Source organism: Pleurodeles waltl, chromosome 2_1 (assembly GCF_031143425.1).
Source record: "Pleurodeles waltl isolate 20211129_DDA chromosome 2_1, aPleWal1.hap1.20221129, whole genome shotgun sequence".
Classification (NCBI taxonomy): domain Eukaryota; kingdom Metazoa; phylum Chordata; class Amphibia; order Caudata; family Salamandridae; genus Pleurodeles; species Pleurodeles waltl.
The window spans coordinates 506,731,676-506,748,893 of NC_090438.1; the positions used below are offsets into that span (position 1 = coordinate 506,731,676).

The 17,218-nt window shown below is 45.5% G+C and overlaps 1 protein-coding gene across 1 annotated transcript in view; it reads right to left on the reverse strand.

The window, feature by feature from the left end:
• The window catches only part of LOC138265779 (zinc finger protein 157-like), a 77,971-nt gene that overhangs the window by 6,489 nt on the left and 54,264 nt on the right, over window positions 1-17,218 (reverse strand). Inside the window, exons 6-7 of the mRNA XM_069213811.1 lie at window positions 16,870-16,971; window positions 5,254-5,358 (exon numbers count right to left, since the gene is read on the reverse strand). Coding sequence (XP_069069912.1) covers window positions 5,254-5,358; window positions 16,870-16,971 — 207 coding nt within the window. The remainder of the gene's footprint in view (window positions 1-5,253; window positions 5,359-16,869; window positions 16,972-17,218) is intronic.

The window sequence follows — 17,218 nt, forward strand, 5'->3', positions numbered from 1 at the left end:
GGGAGCCCGTGCAAAATGTCTCTACAGGCCTGCCATTGCAGTTGCGTGAAAAGGTGCATGCACCATTTTACCACAGGTCACTGCACCAGGTTACTGTCAGTCTCCCCTATGGTAGGTCCTCCTAGCCCAGAGGGCAGGATGCAGGTACCTGTGTGTGAGGACACCCCTGCATGAGCAGAGGTGCCCCTACGAACTCCAGCTCCATTACACTGGCCTTTGTAAGTGCGGGGAAGCCATTTTACCCATGTACTGGACATAGGTCACTACCTGTGTCCAGCTACATAATGGTAACTCCGAACCTTGGCATGTTTGGTATCAAACATGTCAGCATCATACCCCAATACTGTTGCCAGTATTGGATGTATGATTCCATGCACTCTGGGGGGTCCTTAGAGGACCCCCGGCATTGCTCCTACCAGTCTTCTAGGGTTTTCCAGGCAGCCCGTGCTACTGACACCCTTCAGACAGGTTTCTACCCTCTTACTGCTTGACCAGCTCAGGCAAAGGAAGGCAGAACAAAGGATATCCAGTGGGAGAGGGAGGTAACACCCTCTCCCTTGAAAATAGGTGTTACATGGCTTAGGAGGGGTAGCCACTGGTATGCTTTGAAGGGCACATTTGGTGCCTTCCTTGTATAAACCAGTTTGCACCAGTTCAGGGCGCCCAGGTCCCTGCTCTGACAAGAAACTGGACAATGAAAAGGGGAGTGAGCACTCCACTGTCCATCACCACCCCAGGGGTGGTGCCCAGAGCTCCTCCAGGTGGCCACGCAATTCTGACATCTTGAATCCAAGGTGGGCAGAGACCTCTGGGAGCATCCGAGTTGCCAGGTCAGGCAGGTAACATCACAGCCCTGTCCTGATAGGTGGTCACCCGGCTAGGGAACCAATCCCCCTTCCTGGGCTATTTAGGGTACCCTTCTTGGATGGGTCCTCAGATTCGATGTGCAAGATTCTAAAAGGTCCCCTCTGCATCGTTTACCTCATCTTCTGGCCACTGGGACTGCAACTGGACCCTCCAGGTACCGACAATCACTGATTAGGAAAATAAAACATCCTCACTGAAAAGCAAGCTATTCTAAAATGAATAAATGAGAATATAGAATATTATCTAGGTACAAGGGCACAGGACGCAGGCCTGAGGTAAGCTAAAATATATGTGCCCGAGTAAGATAGTAAAATGTACCCACAACACTACATGTCAACTATCAAAGTAAAGACCCTGTAGTCAAATGGAACTCCCAAGTACCAACAAAAGTGGTAGAAGTCCCTGTTCCTCCTCACTTGTTCTGGCATATTGTCTTCCTATCTTCACTTCATAGTTTCTGGGACCACTGCATTAATCAAAGGCTCACCCTGCAACTATTCACCCCCTCTTCAACGGAGGGGATGTGCATCACATAGGTGCCCACCTCTCAGGCACAAGTACATGTAGTTGGGAAAGGGATACATTTTGGACCACATCTAAAAGCAGAGACTCAGGGATGTGAAATCTGGTACTGCTAACTGTAGGAAAGTACCATCTTGCCTGGCATGTTACCCTCCACTTTTACATGTATGTCAGTTTGTTTTTGCCTGTCTCACTGGGATCCTGCTAGCCAGGACCCCAGTGTTCATAGTTTGTGGCCTGAATGTGTATACCTGTGTAGTGACTTACTGTGTCACTGAGGTTCTGCTAATCAGAACCTCAGTGCTTATGCTCTCTATGCCACTATAGGCTAGTGACCACTTTTACCAATTTCAATTGGCATACTGGAACACCCTTATAATTCCCTAGTATATGGTACCTAGGTACACAGGGTATTGGGGTTCCAGGAGATCCCTATGGGCTGCAGCATTTCTTTTGCCACCCATAGGGAGCTCAGACAAACCTTTACACAGGACTGCCACTGCAGCCTGCGTGAAGTAACGCACACGTTATTTCACAGCCATTTTCACTGCACTTAAGTAACTTATAAGTCACCTATATGTCTAACCTTCAGTTGCAGAAGGTTAGGTGCAAAGTTACTAAGTGTGAGGGCACCCTTCCACTAGCAAAGGTGCTCCCACATAGTTCAGGGCCATTTCCCCAGACTTTGTGAGTGCGGGGGCACCATTACACATGTGCACTACATATAGGTCAATACCTATATGTAGCTTCACAATGGTAACTCCGAACATGGGCATGTAACATGTCTAAGATCATGGAATTGTCCCCCCATGCCAAATCTGGTATTGGGGAGCCAATTCCATGCATCCCCGGAGCTCCACTATGGACCCCGGGTACTGCCAAACCAGCTCTCTGGGGTTTTCTCTGCAGCACCTGCTGCTGCCACCCCACAGACAGGGTTCTGCCCTCCTGGGGTCTGGGCAGCCCAGTCCCAGGAAGGCAGAACAAAGAATTTCCTCTCCCTTTGGAAATAGGTGTTAAAGGCTGGGGAGGGGTAGCCTCTCCCAGCCTCTGGAAATGCTTAGAAGGGCACACATGGTGCCCTCCTTGCATAAGCCATTCTTCACCGGTTTAGGGAACCCCCAGTACCTGCTCTGGCGCAAAATTGGACAAAGGAAAGGGGAGTGACCACTCCCCTGTCCATCACCACCCCAGGGGTGGTGCCCAGAGCTCCTCCAGTGTGTCTCAGACCTCTGCCATCTTGTTTCCAGAGGTGTGAGGGCACTCTGGAGGCCTGTGAGTGGCCAGTGCCAGCAGGTGACATCAGAGACCACTCCTGATAGGTGCTTACCTGACCAGGTGGCCAATCTTCCTCTGAGGGCTATTTAGGGTCTTGCCAGTGGGCTTTTCCTCAGATAATGACTTGCAAGAATCCAGCAGGACTCCTCTGCACTTCTCTCTTCCACTTCTGCCAAGGATCGACCGCTGACTGCTCCAGGACGCCTGCAAAACTGCAACAAAGTAGCCAGAAGACTACCAGCGACATTGTAGTGCCTAAACCTACTGGCTTTCTCGACTGTTTCCTGGTTGTGCATGCTCTGGGGGCTGCCTGCCTTCACCTTGCACTGGAAGCCACAAAGAAATCTCCAGTGGGTCGACAGAATCTTCCTCCTGCTTCAGCAGCCGCCAAACTTCAGCGTCACCGGTACTCTGGGACCCCTCTCATCCTGACGAGCATGGCCCCTGGAAAACAGGTGGTGGACCCAAGTGACCCAGACTGTCCAGTGGTCCAACTGTCCAAATTTGGGGGAGGTTAAGTCCTTGCCTCCCCTCTCCAGACAGTAATCCTGTGCACCGTGTGATCTGCAGCTACAAGGGCTTCTGTGCACATTTCCAAGAAATCCTGCATGCACAGCTGAGCCTAGGACCCCAGCACTCAGTCCTGCGATGCTCAGCTCCCTGAGTTGTTCTCCGGTGTCGTGGGACCTCCTTTTGCAGTGTTGAGACGACCTCTGTGTTCAGACTTCTTGAACCCGCGTTCAAGGACTTCTGTGGGTGCTTCCTGCTTGTGCGTGGGATCTCTACGTTGCTGAGGGCCCCCTCTGTTTCCTCTACCAAGTGGCGACATCCTGGTCCTTCCTGGGCCCGGGCAGCACCCCTTTTCTCCAACCGCGACTCTTGCAGCTAGGAAGGCTAGTTTGCAGTATTTTGGCAAGAAAACAACTCTGCATCCTCCAGCACACCGTGGGACATCCTCTGCACGAAGAAGAACTTCCTACCTCCTTTCATTGTTGCAGAATCTTCAGATTCTTCCAACCCGAGGCAGCCATTTTGCACCTTCATCCGGGGTTTAGTGGGCTCCTGCCCCCACTGGACACTTTTGCGACTCTTGGACTTGGTCCCCTTCCTTAGGTCCAGGAATCCGTCTTCAGTGCTTTGCAGTCGGCTGTGGTCCTTGCAAAATCCCTTATCGCGACTTTAGTGTGTTTATGGGGAAATAGTAGTACTTTACTCCTACTTTCCAGGGTCTTTGGGTGGGGTAGCTTTTACACCCTTAGTGTTTTTACACGCCCAATAACCGTCTACACACTACACACTACACTAGTCTAGGGGTCCATTTGTGGTTCGCATTCCACTTTCTTAGTATATGGTTTGTGTTGCCCCTAGGCCTAATGCATCCAAATTGTATTCTACAGTATTTGCACTACTTTCTGACTGTTTTACTTACCTGATTTGGTTTGTGTGTATATTTTGTGTATTTTACTTACCTCCTAAGGGAGAATATCCTCTGAGATATTTTTGGCACATTGTCACTAAAATAAAGTGCCTTTATTTTTAGTAACCCTGAGTATTGTCTTTCTTATGATATAGTACCTATATGATATAAGTGGTATTGCATGAGCTTTGCATGTCTCCTAGTTCAGCCTTGGCTGCTCTGCTATAGCTACCTCTATCAGCCTAATCTGCTAGAACACTACTACTCTACTAATAAGAGATAACTGGACCTGGCACAAGGTGTAAGTACCATTGGTACCCACTACAAGCCAGGCCAGCCTCCTACAATGACTTACAGGTGCCAATGGTGCCTTTTCAGGCACTCTCTCACTGCAGGGGGTCTGAAACCTTTACATGTACAAACACCAGGGATTAATATCTTGTCAGTGTACAATAAGATAAACCGCATTAAAAAGGTGTCAGTGTCAACACATTTGTCATCATTGGCTAGCCCACAACACTGGCGAGAACTATGAACTCTCATGGCATATTGAAGGTCAACTCCATATTGGTAGCTACTACCACAAGAAACTGAGCAAAAAGCATACAAGGTACCAAGAAGACCTGTTAAGGGGCGAGGTCATCACAAAAGAATTGAAGTGGGGTCAGGTCCCTCTCCAAATGTACCTCCTCCTAATTCCCTGCCCTTTTTTCCTTAGCCACACTAAACCCTTTCGAACCACAGAACTTGACAGGAAAACAAAATGGCACAGAAAGAACTTAGCTTAGTATTATCTTAAAAATGTCTCCCATCCACCCTCACGAAAACATGTTTTTTCATAAGATAACTAGCCATAATCAGATTATCATTTTATAAGAGTGAAAATATAAGTAGTAATAGCTGAAAACATGTTTACAGTTTTTAAAAGAAACAGCAGAAATTAAAATGTAAGTACCATGCAACCTGTGTTACATTAACCAACATTGCTAATGATGTCAGGAAATAATCTCCATCAGTCCATTATGTCTAAAATAAAGAAACAGAAGCACATCAGAGACTTCAGTAGACTGTATAAAAGTAGTTTAAATTGCAGACAATATAATGTTTATGATTGTTTATGTTACACTACAGTAGAGATTCAACTATGTTAATACTACGCTGGCATATACCTGTTAATACGCTTCTTTTTTCCTGAGTGTCCAGGTGATCAATAGGATACAGCAGATCCTCCCGCTTATGTCTTGGAGGTTTATCTGTAGATATAACTGGATATCCTGTAATACAGTTATGCATGAGGAATAAGAAGCAAGTTTCTTAAATGGAAGTCGTACATGGATTGCACAAAATGCATAATCTTGTTATCACAAAGAATATCTAACAATTCTTGCTCATTTTTAGGCTGCAGATTCTAAACCTCTAGATGGCTCATCCCCAGGACTCTCGAAATGCAAGAAGCCAACAAAGCAAGAGAGCTGAAAGTAACATTAGGCCAAATCTTGTATGTCCAGTAGAGAAATTAAAGAGGTGTGGGGACGAGACCAGTACGAACATGAAGCAAAACATATCTGTGTGTCCTCCGTCTTGTCCCTTGATCCAGAATCCCTTCATGTTCCATCATACCTGCTCCACAGATTCATCTATATTGTCATGGCTGGGGAGGCTCCAACTCTAAGACTGTGGTTGTTGCTTCGTGCCTGACAGGGACAGGATCTGAAAATCTGTGGGAATGCGGTGCTGCCACACTGGGATTTAAGTGAGAGACCGCCACCTCTCCATCTGACTGGAAACACACAGAGATTAACCAACTCCTAAAGAAATCCTCAGCCGACCCAAGGGAGATGAAAATCTACAGACCCATCTCTCTGCTCCCCAGCCAAGGTAACAGAAAAGGCCATCAACATGCAACTGATGGAGTTACTCGAATCAAACCACATTCATTACCTCTCATAGTTCCGTTTCAGGAGCAACCGCAGCAGTGAGACCCTCCTCCTCGCAGCCACTGACGACAGCTGCGCCATAATGGATCAGAGTGACACAGCCACCCTCATCCTCCTCGGCCTCTCTGCTGCGTTTGACACAGTCTCCCACTCCACCCTTTGCACCAGACTTCATGACACCAGCATCCGTGGCAAAGCATTGGAATGTACTGTTCCTTCCTGTCCGGAACAACCCAGAGTCTCAGACTTGCACCATACACTTCAGCACCCAAAGAAACCTGCTGTGGAGTATCCCAGGGATCCTCACTAGGCCTGACCCTCTACAACATCTACATGGCCCGCTCGCCAAAATCATCCGGTAGCACGGACTAAACATTGTCTCCTATGCCAACGAAACCAAACTGATCCTCTCCCTGACTGACGACCCATCAACAGCCAAGAGAAACTTCCACAATAGTATGAATGCAGTTGCCACTTGGATGGAAGCCAGCAACCTCAGGCCCAACCAGGGCAAGACAGAGATCCTCGCACTCGGCTCTACCCCTCTGCCTGAGATGACTCCTGGTGGCCAGCCGCCCTTGAAAACGCCCCCCACCAACCACGCACGCAACCTGGGTATCATCCTGGACTCCACGCTTTTCATGGCCCGTCAAGTCAATGCCATCTCATTAGATGCTTCCACACACTGCGTCTCCTTCGGAAGATCTTCAAGTGGATCCCTACAGAGACAAGAATAATGGACACCCACGCTCTGTTCAGCAGCAAATTGGACTATGGCAACACACTCTACGCTGGAATCACAAAGAAGTTACAAGCAGGGCTACAGATAATCCAGAACACAGCAGTCAGACTCTCCTGGACATCCCCCTGCCACAGCCACATCTCTGCCCACCTCAGAGACCTCCACTGGCTCCAAATCGACAAACGCATCACTTTCAAGATACTGACTCACACCTACAAGGCACTTCACAACATCGGACCAGACTACCTCAACCACTGCCTGACCTTCTAAACTCCCACCAGGCAACTCCGATCCTCCCATCTCGCTCTCGCCACCATCCCTAGAATCAGGAAAAGCTCGGCTGGGGGCAGATCCTTCTCCAACCTCTCAGCCTGGACATGGAATACTCTCCAACTCAACCTCAGTTAAGGCTGCATCAATGAAGCAATTCAGAAAGGAGCTCAAGACCGGGCTATTCGAGTGATTGTCACACCCACAACAGCGCCTTGAGACCCCACAGGTGATAAACTTCATTTTACAAGAACTGATTGATTGATTGAGAGACCAGGTGGATGTTGCTGGTTGCAGGACACTACACCCGGTGCTGCAGACAACCACATCTGCTGGGCCGGCCTGTATACTGCTGAAAGAAAGGAAGAGCCATGGAAGGTTACTTCACATACAGCAGTAAAGCCTGGGGAGCGTTTACCTGAGACAGTTCAATTGCCCCAGAACAGCTGAAAATATGGGACCTTACCAGTTGGGCAACCCTGATAGTACTGTGCTACTAGCAGAGACCAGACAGGTCTGGAGATTCCGAAGCTGAGTGAACACTTGCAGGTGTGTTTGCAGCCCTGCTCATGATTGCTAAAAGGAATAAAGGGAACCTTTCTTTAGAGGTGTGTTGTTGCACATTTTGTTCTGAATATTGTGATATAGAGGAGGCCCCTCCTCTACCTGCGGCCTCCAATCCTGAAAATTAAGAGGTAACTGAGCTGGAAGGAACAACTGGTAGACTATCTGGACCATGAGACATAAAAATGTCCTCACCATTCCCTGCTTACAGGATGCTACCAGCCAGGGTTAAGAATAAGACATTGGGGAAGAAGTGCTCCCCTTTGCTCAGGGGCAGTAATGAAGGAAACCACCTAAGCGATCTATGTCTTAAGAGGTTATTCCTCAGCCCCAAAGTCCCACCCTATCTACTAGCATCTTTCAAATGGTTTAATTCAGGAAAAACTAATCAGCAGCCCTCTGCTAAAAAGGGCTTTATCAAATGTCTAAAAGTAGCCCTGTCTTCATCCACGCCAACTTTAGTCTTTGGTTCTCCAACATCCAGCTATAGGGGAGCAATACTATTCTACAGTCTGGTGGAAGCGGTCCTCATCCTCCATCTTGTGGCATACTAAAATCAGTGAAGTAAAGAAATAAGCGATCGGAGGGATCCCTAAATTAATCTCAGGCACTGGAAATTACTCAGGCCGCATCCCAATCCAACTTTTTTTGCCCAAAATGGCACCTCTGTTTAGGCTGAGCTACTCGCAAATCAGCCTTGACAATGCTCCAAGAGTAACAATTCAGCTTGAACTTGCACATGGCTGGGTCCAAACTGAGGTGGCATGGTAAGCACAAGAACAATGGGTTGGAATGCTACACCGAGCTACTGCCGGTGGTTAGACAAAGTGCAAACATTCCTCCCATCACCTTTTGTGTGAATGATGTACTGCTGTAAGTGGCAAACGTATGCCCAGATGTGGGTTCCCTGCTCACCATGTCACTGGAACCAAGTTACACCCAAATGAAGGGCCCTCCCTAATCAAGGTGAAACCGGTCTTGGGTTTCTTGTGTTCTGGTTTGGGTGGTGGGAGGGGACCGCCTGGCAGTTCGAGCTGGACTGTTCCTATTAAAGCAGGGTCAAGGCTGATTTGGAAATGGCTGGGTCTAAACTGAGGTTGCGTGGTGGGCAAAAGAACGAAGGGTTGGAATTATATCTATAGCGGTTGCCAGTGGTTAGACAAATTGCAAGCACTCTTCCCATCACCTTTTGGGTGTTTGATGCTTAACATCAGGGGCATCCAAAACAGATCCCACTGGCCAGAGTACTCAGACTCACACAGTACACAGTCCTACTACTGTACATATGACACACTCTCACGTCTCATACTGGACTCTACATGAACACATAATACCACAAAGTTCTGGGTTTGACATAACAATGGAACTTTACATGAAAGTAGCAAGTAGGCTTGCTCCCCGTTAACACAAAGAAAACTTTGGTCACACTATAGACTTAAAGAACATGGTACACAGCCACCACCACTTTATGTGCTGCACATATGGCATGCACAGTAGAAAAATACCCTCTTTCAGGGCATTATGTGGTGCCCACTATGGGGGCTCTATTTGGTGCTTACTATGATAGCTTTATGCGATGCAGACCTTCAGGTCACATAACAGGTTATGGACCTCCCACTAATAGGGACAGGCCTAGGCCTCTGGCCATATACTAGATTAGTGTGACACCAAGACCATACAAGTCAGGATACCAGTTTCACATGCAGCCGGGCACTCACAGAAGAGAGGCACCCCAAGCTCACCATGCAGAAGACATTCCCATCCCAAGAGCAGCGAAAATGAGGGATCAGTAAGAAAAGAAGGACATAGCATCCTGCTGATTCTAAACAGAACTGAAATCTAAGCCCCACTGCGAGAAATGGAAGAGACCAACTCAAAACAGGAAGACACCCAAGTTATCTGGGGCGATGAGATTAAGGAGCAGAAAGCAGTGACTGTTTATGCAAAGTTGATTAGCAAATGGTCATCAGAGAAGACTCCAAAAGGAATTTGCACGTCCTCAGACAGCAGCGATTGAGGCTCACCTCCTTGAGGGTTCGTGCTTGAAAAGGTTATTTAGATGCAGTAGGATGAGGGATATGGGGTGTATTGAATGCGAAGGGAGTTCACATTCTGCTTTACATGGTCATGCTACATTCTCAGGAGGGGAACTTATTTGGCCTCCAGAGTTCTCAGGGGAGTTTTGGGTAATGTTTGTGGGAGTTCGGTTCAGTTAATCTAGGGAGGTACCCACAACTGGAGATCCGGAATTCACTGAATCTGTGCACCATGGTAGAAGGGCGATGGTTTCAGAGATGCTCACATTGTACCCCTACTTAGGTAGGGAGTTGAGACTAGCGTCCTTCAAAGTCAGATGCCTCAGTGCTTCAGCTAAGACAATTTCGCAACTACAGGTCCCCAGGCAATTGAGGAGAGATCTGTGCGTCTTAAGTGTATTTGTGTATGTAGAAGTGAAGCATGTGGGGTGTGTGAGTAAACCAGAGCAATGAAGTTCTGTGGGATCCATTTTGAACTCCACAGGCCTAGCAACAGGTGAGTGAAACATGAGACTTTGTTGTGAAAGGTGAGTAAGTCTCTAGGTGAGGCCTGTCCTTTTCTCTTTACCCGATTACGCCTTCATTTGGGTTGATGACAACTGCTTGAAGAAACCTCACGCCTCCTTGTGTCTCACCCAGGAAGAGACAATGTATGAGAGAGATCTGGAATGGACTCTCACTCCGGCTCCTGACAATGCTGAAGGCTAAGTCAGGGCTACATCTGCTGAACTGTTAGCCCGAGCAAAAAGTGCAACTGCTGATTTGGAGGCCCCCCTCAGAACTGCACCAACAAATGGTCAGTTTTCGACCACATTGCTTCAGGACTTTCAATTACAATTCCATGGACTGCACCTGTTACAGCAGAGCTGTTTCATTCAGGCTACTATTAACGGGATACCCAGTCTCATCCTCACAGGACCCAGCACTGCAACTTGCAGAGTAAGGCTGGATGTAAACTGCTGACAATGATCTGCAGTTCTTTCAAGTGCATGAGAAAGCTGCTCTGGGTGCATGGCCACAGTAGAAAGAACTCATGAAAACTTATCTAACTCAAAAACAAGAAAGATAAAAAGACTGAGCGTATTTTTAGCTTCCGTAGCTGAATCAGGCTACTTCTGATGAAGGGGGGACCCAGAACCAAGGAATGGGGCTGGGAATGAACAGAGGGGGGGGGGGGGGCAGGAAAAGTGCAGTTCCTACATGAGATAATGCCTAAAATAATTGACTTGGGTATAGGTACTGAAGTGTGTAGTATTGTGTACAGTTGTGTGATTAGAGTAAGTTTTGTTTTATACCTTAGGTATCCAGTCATAAACAATAATCCTTTCTTGGACTCACAATATGTGGACTAAATCAAAGAACTGAGCTTTTTTTTTAAAGTTGAAGATTCCGGAGTGTTCTTAGGATTTGATTTTTGTACTTTTAAAAATGAGTGGTTAGAAGTTTGATTTTGTAGAATATTTTCGTAGAGCATGGCAATTTGGTAAACAAAACTGCTGATCAAAATCATGCATAGTTTTAGTAGTTTTGATAGTAATACTTCTAGTTCACTTGCTGTTGTGTTTGGTTTCACCCGTTTGATATGATTCACCTACAAATAGGACTAACGAGAGAATGCTTAGATATAATAGGATAGCAGACACTACGTTAACATATAGAGATGGGTTTCTAGGCAACATTAAGGAAACTATTGAAATGTATTGTCAGGGTATGCGAGTATTATGAGAATTATTATTTTGTTACTTTTGTTACATTTGTACATTTCTTCTATCGTCTGCGTCAGAAGGATTGACTTACCTGCAGCTTCCTTTGACTCCTTCTTTATCATATAATGTGTTTATTAATGTTATCCATGGACAAGAATTTCTAAGCGCCTTATGAACTACAACTTCTCGTTGAAATCTCTTCCTGAAGCCAAAGATTGAAAATCTATTTCTGATTATTTGAGAGCAATTATGCATCCTATTTGAGGGGTAGATGAGACTAATAACAAGCTTGATTGTATACTGAGTGATGTGGAACATAAATTTATGAAGAATATTATGAGAGAAATTGGGAAGAAATGAGAGAGATTGAAATGCAAGAGGCTGAGGATACAGTTAGACATTCAACAGTGTATCTTAGACTCAGTGAAGAGAGAGGTAAAGTAGGTACTTGTATGATGCATGAGAAATCCCATAATCATGAATCAGACGAATTTGTTGGTAAGAGTGAGTGTAATGGGAGTCATGTAGATGATAATAAGCTTCTGAGAGGTGAAGAACCAATAGGGAGAGGAATTTATTGTGTCTGTGGTATGACTACCTATTTTAACTTCCCACATAATGGGGTGAGAAGCTACTATCTTGACTTAATTTTATCAGGTTTATATCGTATGAAACAGATGACCAAAAAAAGTGATATGAATCGTGGATGAATTAAACATAGTTTTGGACAAGTGCTGACGGATGTATTCTGTGTTTTCATTGCCCCGATTAGTGTGGATTTGAATGATATGAAAATTTAAAAGCTGTCTACTTAGGTGGATCGCTTAGGAACTAATATTGCTGGTGCATGAACTTGCATAAGTGAACTAATGGCTACGTGTGCAATGATTATGGAAAATTGCCATCCATTAGACATGCTTCTTGCAAAGGAGGAAGGAGTTTGTTATATCTTGATAGTACAACAGTGCTGTACTTTCATGCCTCATTATAGGGAGCTTATTAATAACATTGGCAATATTACTAATGTTTTGCACGAGGCACAAAGTCTTAAGGAACAGTGTGCTCTGCTATCAGCTGGCAGACAGAAATGTCAGTTTTAGACTTGTTCCTGCCCTTGAGGATGCTATGGAGTATTGGTCACTACTGCTGAAGATATTGTGATGGTGTCTGCTGACTACTACGAACATCTACTTGCCCATCAACTGCGGCCATCCCCTGAACTTGCTCATCCGCTGCTTTCTGATGTGCCACTCTCCTGTCTGGCATGTCTCCAGCAAAAGATCCTAGAAGAAACAATCACTGAAGATGAAATCCAAGCAGCCATCCAAGATCTGAAAACCGGTAGGTCCCCAATCCCGGAAGGCCTCCAGCTCAAATATTATTCTAAAATCTCCAGCTTTACTCAGAGGCTGTGATACAGGGGCCCTTCTCAGGAAGTTGATATCACAACCATTGTTGTCATCCCTAAATCAGATCAGTCATTGACAAATTGCAAGCCCTATTTACCCATTTTGTTAATTAACACGGCCATCAAAATATATGCTAAGATTTTGGCAGCTATGCTTCTCTTGGTCCTCCACTACCTGATCAATGTGGCTTTATGCCAGGTCGCTGCAACTGACACTGTATTCGACGGTTGGATGTAGCCCTGGCCCATGTTGGGGAGGCCAAGTAGGCAGCAGCTCTGCTGTTTGTCGACTCTGAAAAATAATTTGATACCGTTGATTGGGACTAACTCAGATCGGTGCTCCTCTGGATTAGTTTTGGTCCCTGCTTTCGGGCGATGGCGGCACATCTGTATTCCTGACCAACAGCCCAAGTCTTAGTCAATGGCATACTATCTCGCAAATTCCAAATTCGGCGCAGTATTAGGCGAAGGTGTCCCCTTTCTCCGCTCCTCTTCGCCTTGGCCATCGAGCCCTTACCTCGGCTGAGATGCCCAGATGCAGGGGTGGAGAGGGAGTGGAGCCTTCTAGGACAGGACTGCATTATGTGCAGACGATGTCCTCCTGTTTCTCGTTGATCCTGCGGTTTCTAGCCCGCAGGTCCTCAAAGTCCTCCATCTTTTCCAAGAAGCCACTACTCATTTCTCTGCAGGGGGACCATAAGTCAACAGACCACATATCAACCCTACCCTACCTCATGCGCGCTCTTAACCTTGTCCTTCTCCTGAAAGGGACCAAAAAGGGTCTAGCTGCATTGATACATATCCCTCTTACCATGTTGGGCAGGGTGGCATTGATTAAAATTATGCTACTCTCCCGCTTCCTTTACATTCTGCAGAACTTCCTGCTCCAAATTCCTAACACATGGGTCAGTGAGGTGGCGGCACTGACTTGGTCCTTTTTGTGGAGGGGTCAATCCCCTCCCACCACCTAGGCTAAATGTTGCTGCTCGGTGTATGATGGTGACCTTGAGGCGGCGGTGGACATCAGTCTGTACTACTGGGCATCTCACTTATTGGTTATAAATTACTGGCTGATAGGAGGACGAGATGGCACAGTGTACCAACTGTCTGGCCTCTGTCCTTATGGGGTGAAGCACAATTTATATGGCCAACCAGTCACTCTTATTCTTCCAGAGGTCACTTGAGTGATCTTACTGGTGTGGAGGGCAGCAACACAATTCATTGTTGGGATAGGCGTCGGACCACTGTGGAGGAGATGCCGGATAGAACAGGTGGCACGCTTAGAGGGATTCAGCTATTGGAACTCAATAGGAATCATAGTGTTGGGTGATGTGTGGCATGGATCTACCATGCATTTCTTCATTGATCTCCAAACTCAGTTTACCCTATCCCACACTCAATTCCACAAGTACCTACAGCTGTGCCAAGCCCTCGGTTATTACATTTCCCGCTTACAGGAGGTGCTGGACTTCAGCCCATTGGAAGCACAACTGTTGATGGAGCGGCTGAGTCGGGGGGGTTATCTTCCAGCTATGTCAAGCCCTTGTATGTAACACCCCAGAGTCAGCGGACCCACTTAAACAGAAATGGGAGAAATGGGTGGGTGAGTTGGAAGAGGTTGAACGGTGCAAAACCAGCATGGCTCCAAAGGAATTAGCGATATCCGCAAGACTGGGGATGATTCAATTACGTTACCTCCATCTAACTTACATGACACCCCAACAACTAGGGCATGCAGGTATACTCTGACCCCAAGTGTACTCGCTGCCATTCCCCTGCGGCAGATTTTTTTCACATGGTCTAGCAATCACCCAGTACTGGACCCGCATAGGTAATGAATACCCTCTTGGCGATTCTAAATAGATCAGTTGCACTGACCCCGAAGATGGTCCTACTGGGTATTATGGATGAGTTTGGGGGTGGGGGAGTGAGGGAAGACTGGGCGCTATTGGGGTTGGCAGCCCTGATTGCCAAAAGAGACATTGCACGCTCCTGGAAACTGCCAAGCCCAACTAGGTTTAAATTAATTGTGTTGATCTGGAAAGGACTAGTGTGCCAAAAAAGAGGAACTGATTTATATCGCCTGTGGGTGTCTGCGGAAATTCACTAAAATTTCGGGTAAATGGTGGGAATATTATGGATTGTCTTCCACAATGGGAACTGTTCCTTGAAATGTTGTTTTATTAATGTGATCGGCTGCTGATCGGAGCGTGTGGGGGGCTGGGGTTGGATTAGGGAGTGTTTTTGATACATTGTTATTAAAACCAATAAAATGAGTTTATAAAAAAAAGTCTTAAACAACAAGGGTTATTGGATTCAGTTAGTGTGTGGTTTAAGTGAGACTGGAAACGGTTTTGCAAAGGTTGGTGAATGGTTTGATAGTATTGGATGGGGTTTATTTAAAAAAAACATTAACACCATTAGTTATCATTTCCTTGTGTGTCATTGATCTCATGCTTTTGCTTACAGCTCTTGAGGTAACTTGTTTCCATTGGGGTTCAAATTATGAGTGCAAGAAGAAAGTATCAGCAATGTCAGTGAAAAAAGTAAAAGGGATGTTATGGGGATGTAGGGCATTCAAACTTGTGTTTATGAAGGCATGACAGCCTTGGAAGATTTGAGACAGAAGACGTTAAAGATGACAGAAGCTGTATTATAAATAAAGAATGGTTGAATGTATTGATGATTGATTAATCAATCAAACGGGGGATTTGAGAAATATATTTTTGATTAATAAATAACGTGTGCTTAACCTCGAGGACATTTTGCATTAAAATCAAAAACATTGCACTTCGTAGACTGGATTTTTCTATGCATGGCCAAACTAACCCTTACTCCATCTTGAACTGCAGCGCAGCTGTGATGTATATTTTCCTTTCTTCTCTCACCACACGTAACAAAATGGTCACTGTTCACATTCTGTTTGCGAAGAACTCCGGAGGGAAGCATCATTTCCTTACGATATGCCTACCTGTGTCTCTGTAGGACCATTCATTTATACGTTTGTCATTGTTTTGTGTGTAACTAGTATTGTACGGCCACATCCATTGAGAATAGGATCAACAGGAATTACTATTATTTAATTTGTTTGATACTTTTACACACTGCTGTATTGTGATTGGTTGATTCCTGCAACGTTTGGCTTATTTTATGCTGCCTACATGCTTTTTCTGTGTACTTAAAAAAATGTTCAATTTAAGAGGTGAGACAAACATGGTTTGCCCGACTCTGTGAGAACAACTCTTGTGAGTCTGTTGCTTGCGTAGAAAATATTTGGGTCTACTCTGGGACTTGACTTCATGTCAGATTCTTTGCTGCATTTGACTAAGCATTTTGCTAGTTCCCTGAACTGTTTTTTCATGGATTATGACTAACCATTATTTCTGCATTCTCTGCTGCACTTTAACTACTCATTAATCCTTCGTGGTTTCTACCTTTACTGGGCCTAAGCTTTCTTGAGTCTCGAAGCTTATTTAATTGACTAACATGATTATTTGCTGTATGTGTAATCTTCACAGCAACACACTGCCTCATGTTCTTGAGGACAACACTGTCCCTGATCCTGCGTAGGCGCTTTATCTTACATTATCAGATAAAATAGCTTCGAACCATGCATCCCACAAACGCAAATCAGGGCCAGCGGCTGTGTGCTGTCAGAGTTCTGCATGAGTTCTGCGTAAATCGGTCTCTTCATACTGACTCATTTAATGCTATGTGGGCTGGTTTGAACACTTCTGCCAGGCCTACTTTTGATCCTAGTCCGGTCCTACTTAACAATGCATTAACAGCCATGATATAATGGCAGTTTTGACTCTGGGAACAGTTGGCATCAAGCATCAGTGGAAAATAACGCACATACTAACAGAAGACCAACAAGCTACGTAGCCATCAAGCAATGTTAACAAGCACAACTTGTTTATCCCCACTAAAAAATGGCACATAAAATGTTAAATACCTGAAGGAGGACCTGGTGGGTAAAGCATTTCCCAAAGACCATTTAGCACATGCCATAAATTCGCAATTCAAAACATATTTATTAAGTTACTTAAAAAATGTAACTATTTTCATTAGCCAATGCACTTTTCCAATAATTCCTGCATTTATCTACTACATCTTCCTCACCTGTTTTGTCGCTTTTCTTCCATTCCAGCTGCTTACACTTAAATGGATACTGCTGCTTTTCTGTAACCTTAGATGAAAGGTCTTGACTGATATCTGGGTGACCTTGTCAAAGAAAGCAAAAAGTGACCGTTGCACGTTTGTCAGTAAAAAGCTGCAGAGGAGCAAATTACGTAATAAAAAAAATTTGGCAGTTGAAGATTGGCCCTGACTTATATACTTGGAGGACGCACATTTCATATTTGATGCAAAACCTGGTCCACAAAGTACAGGAGTTGAATCAATGTACAACAAGATTCTTTGTGCAAGAGAATCGGATGGCAATGGAAAAAGCGAGTATGGTAACACTGTT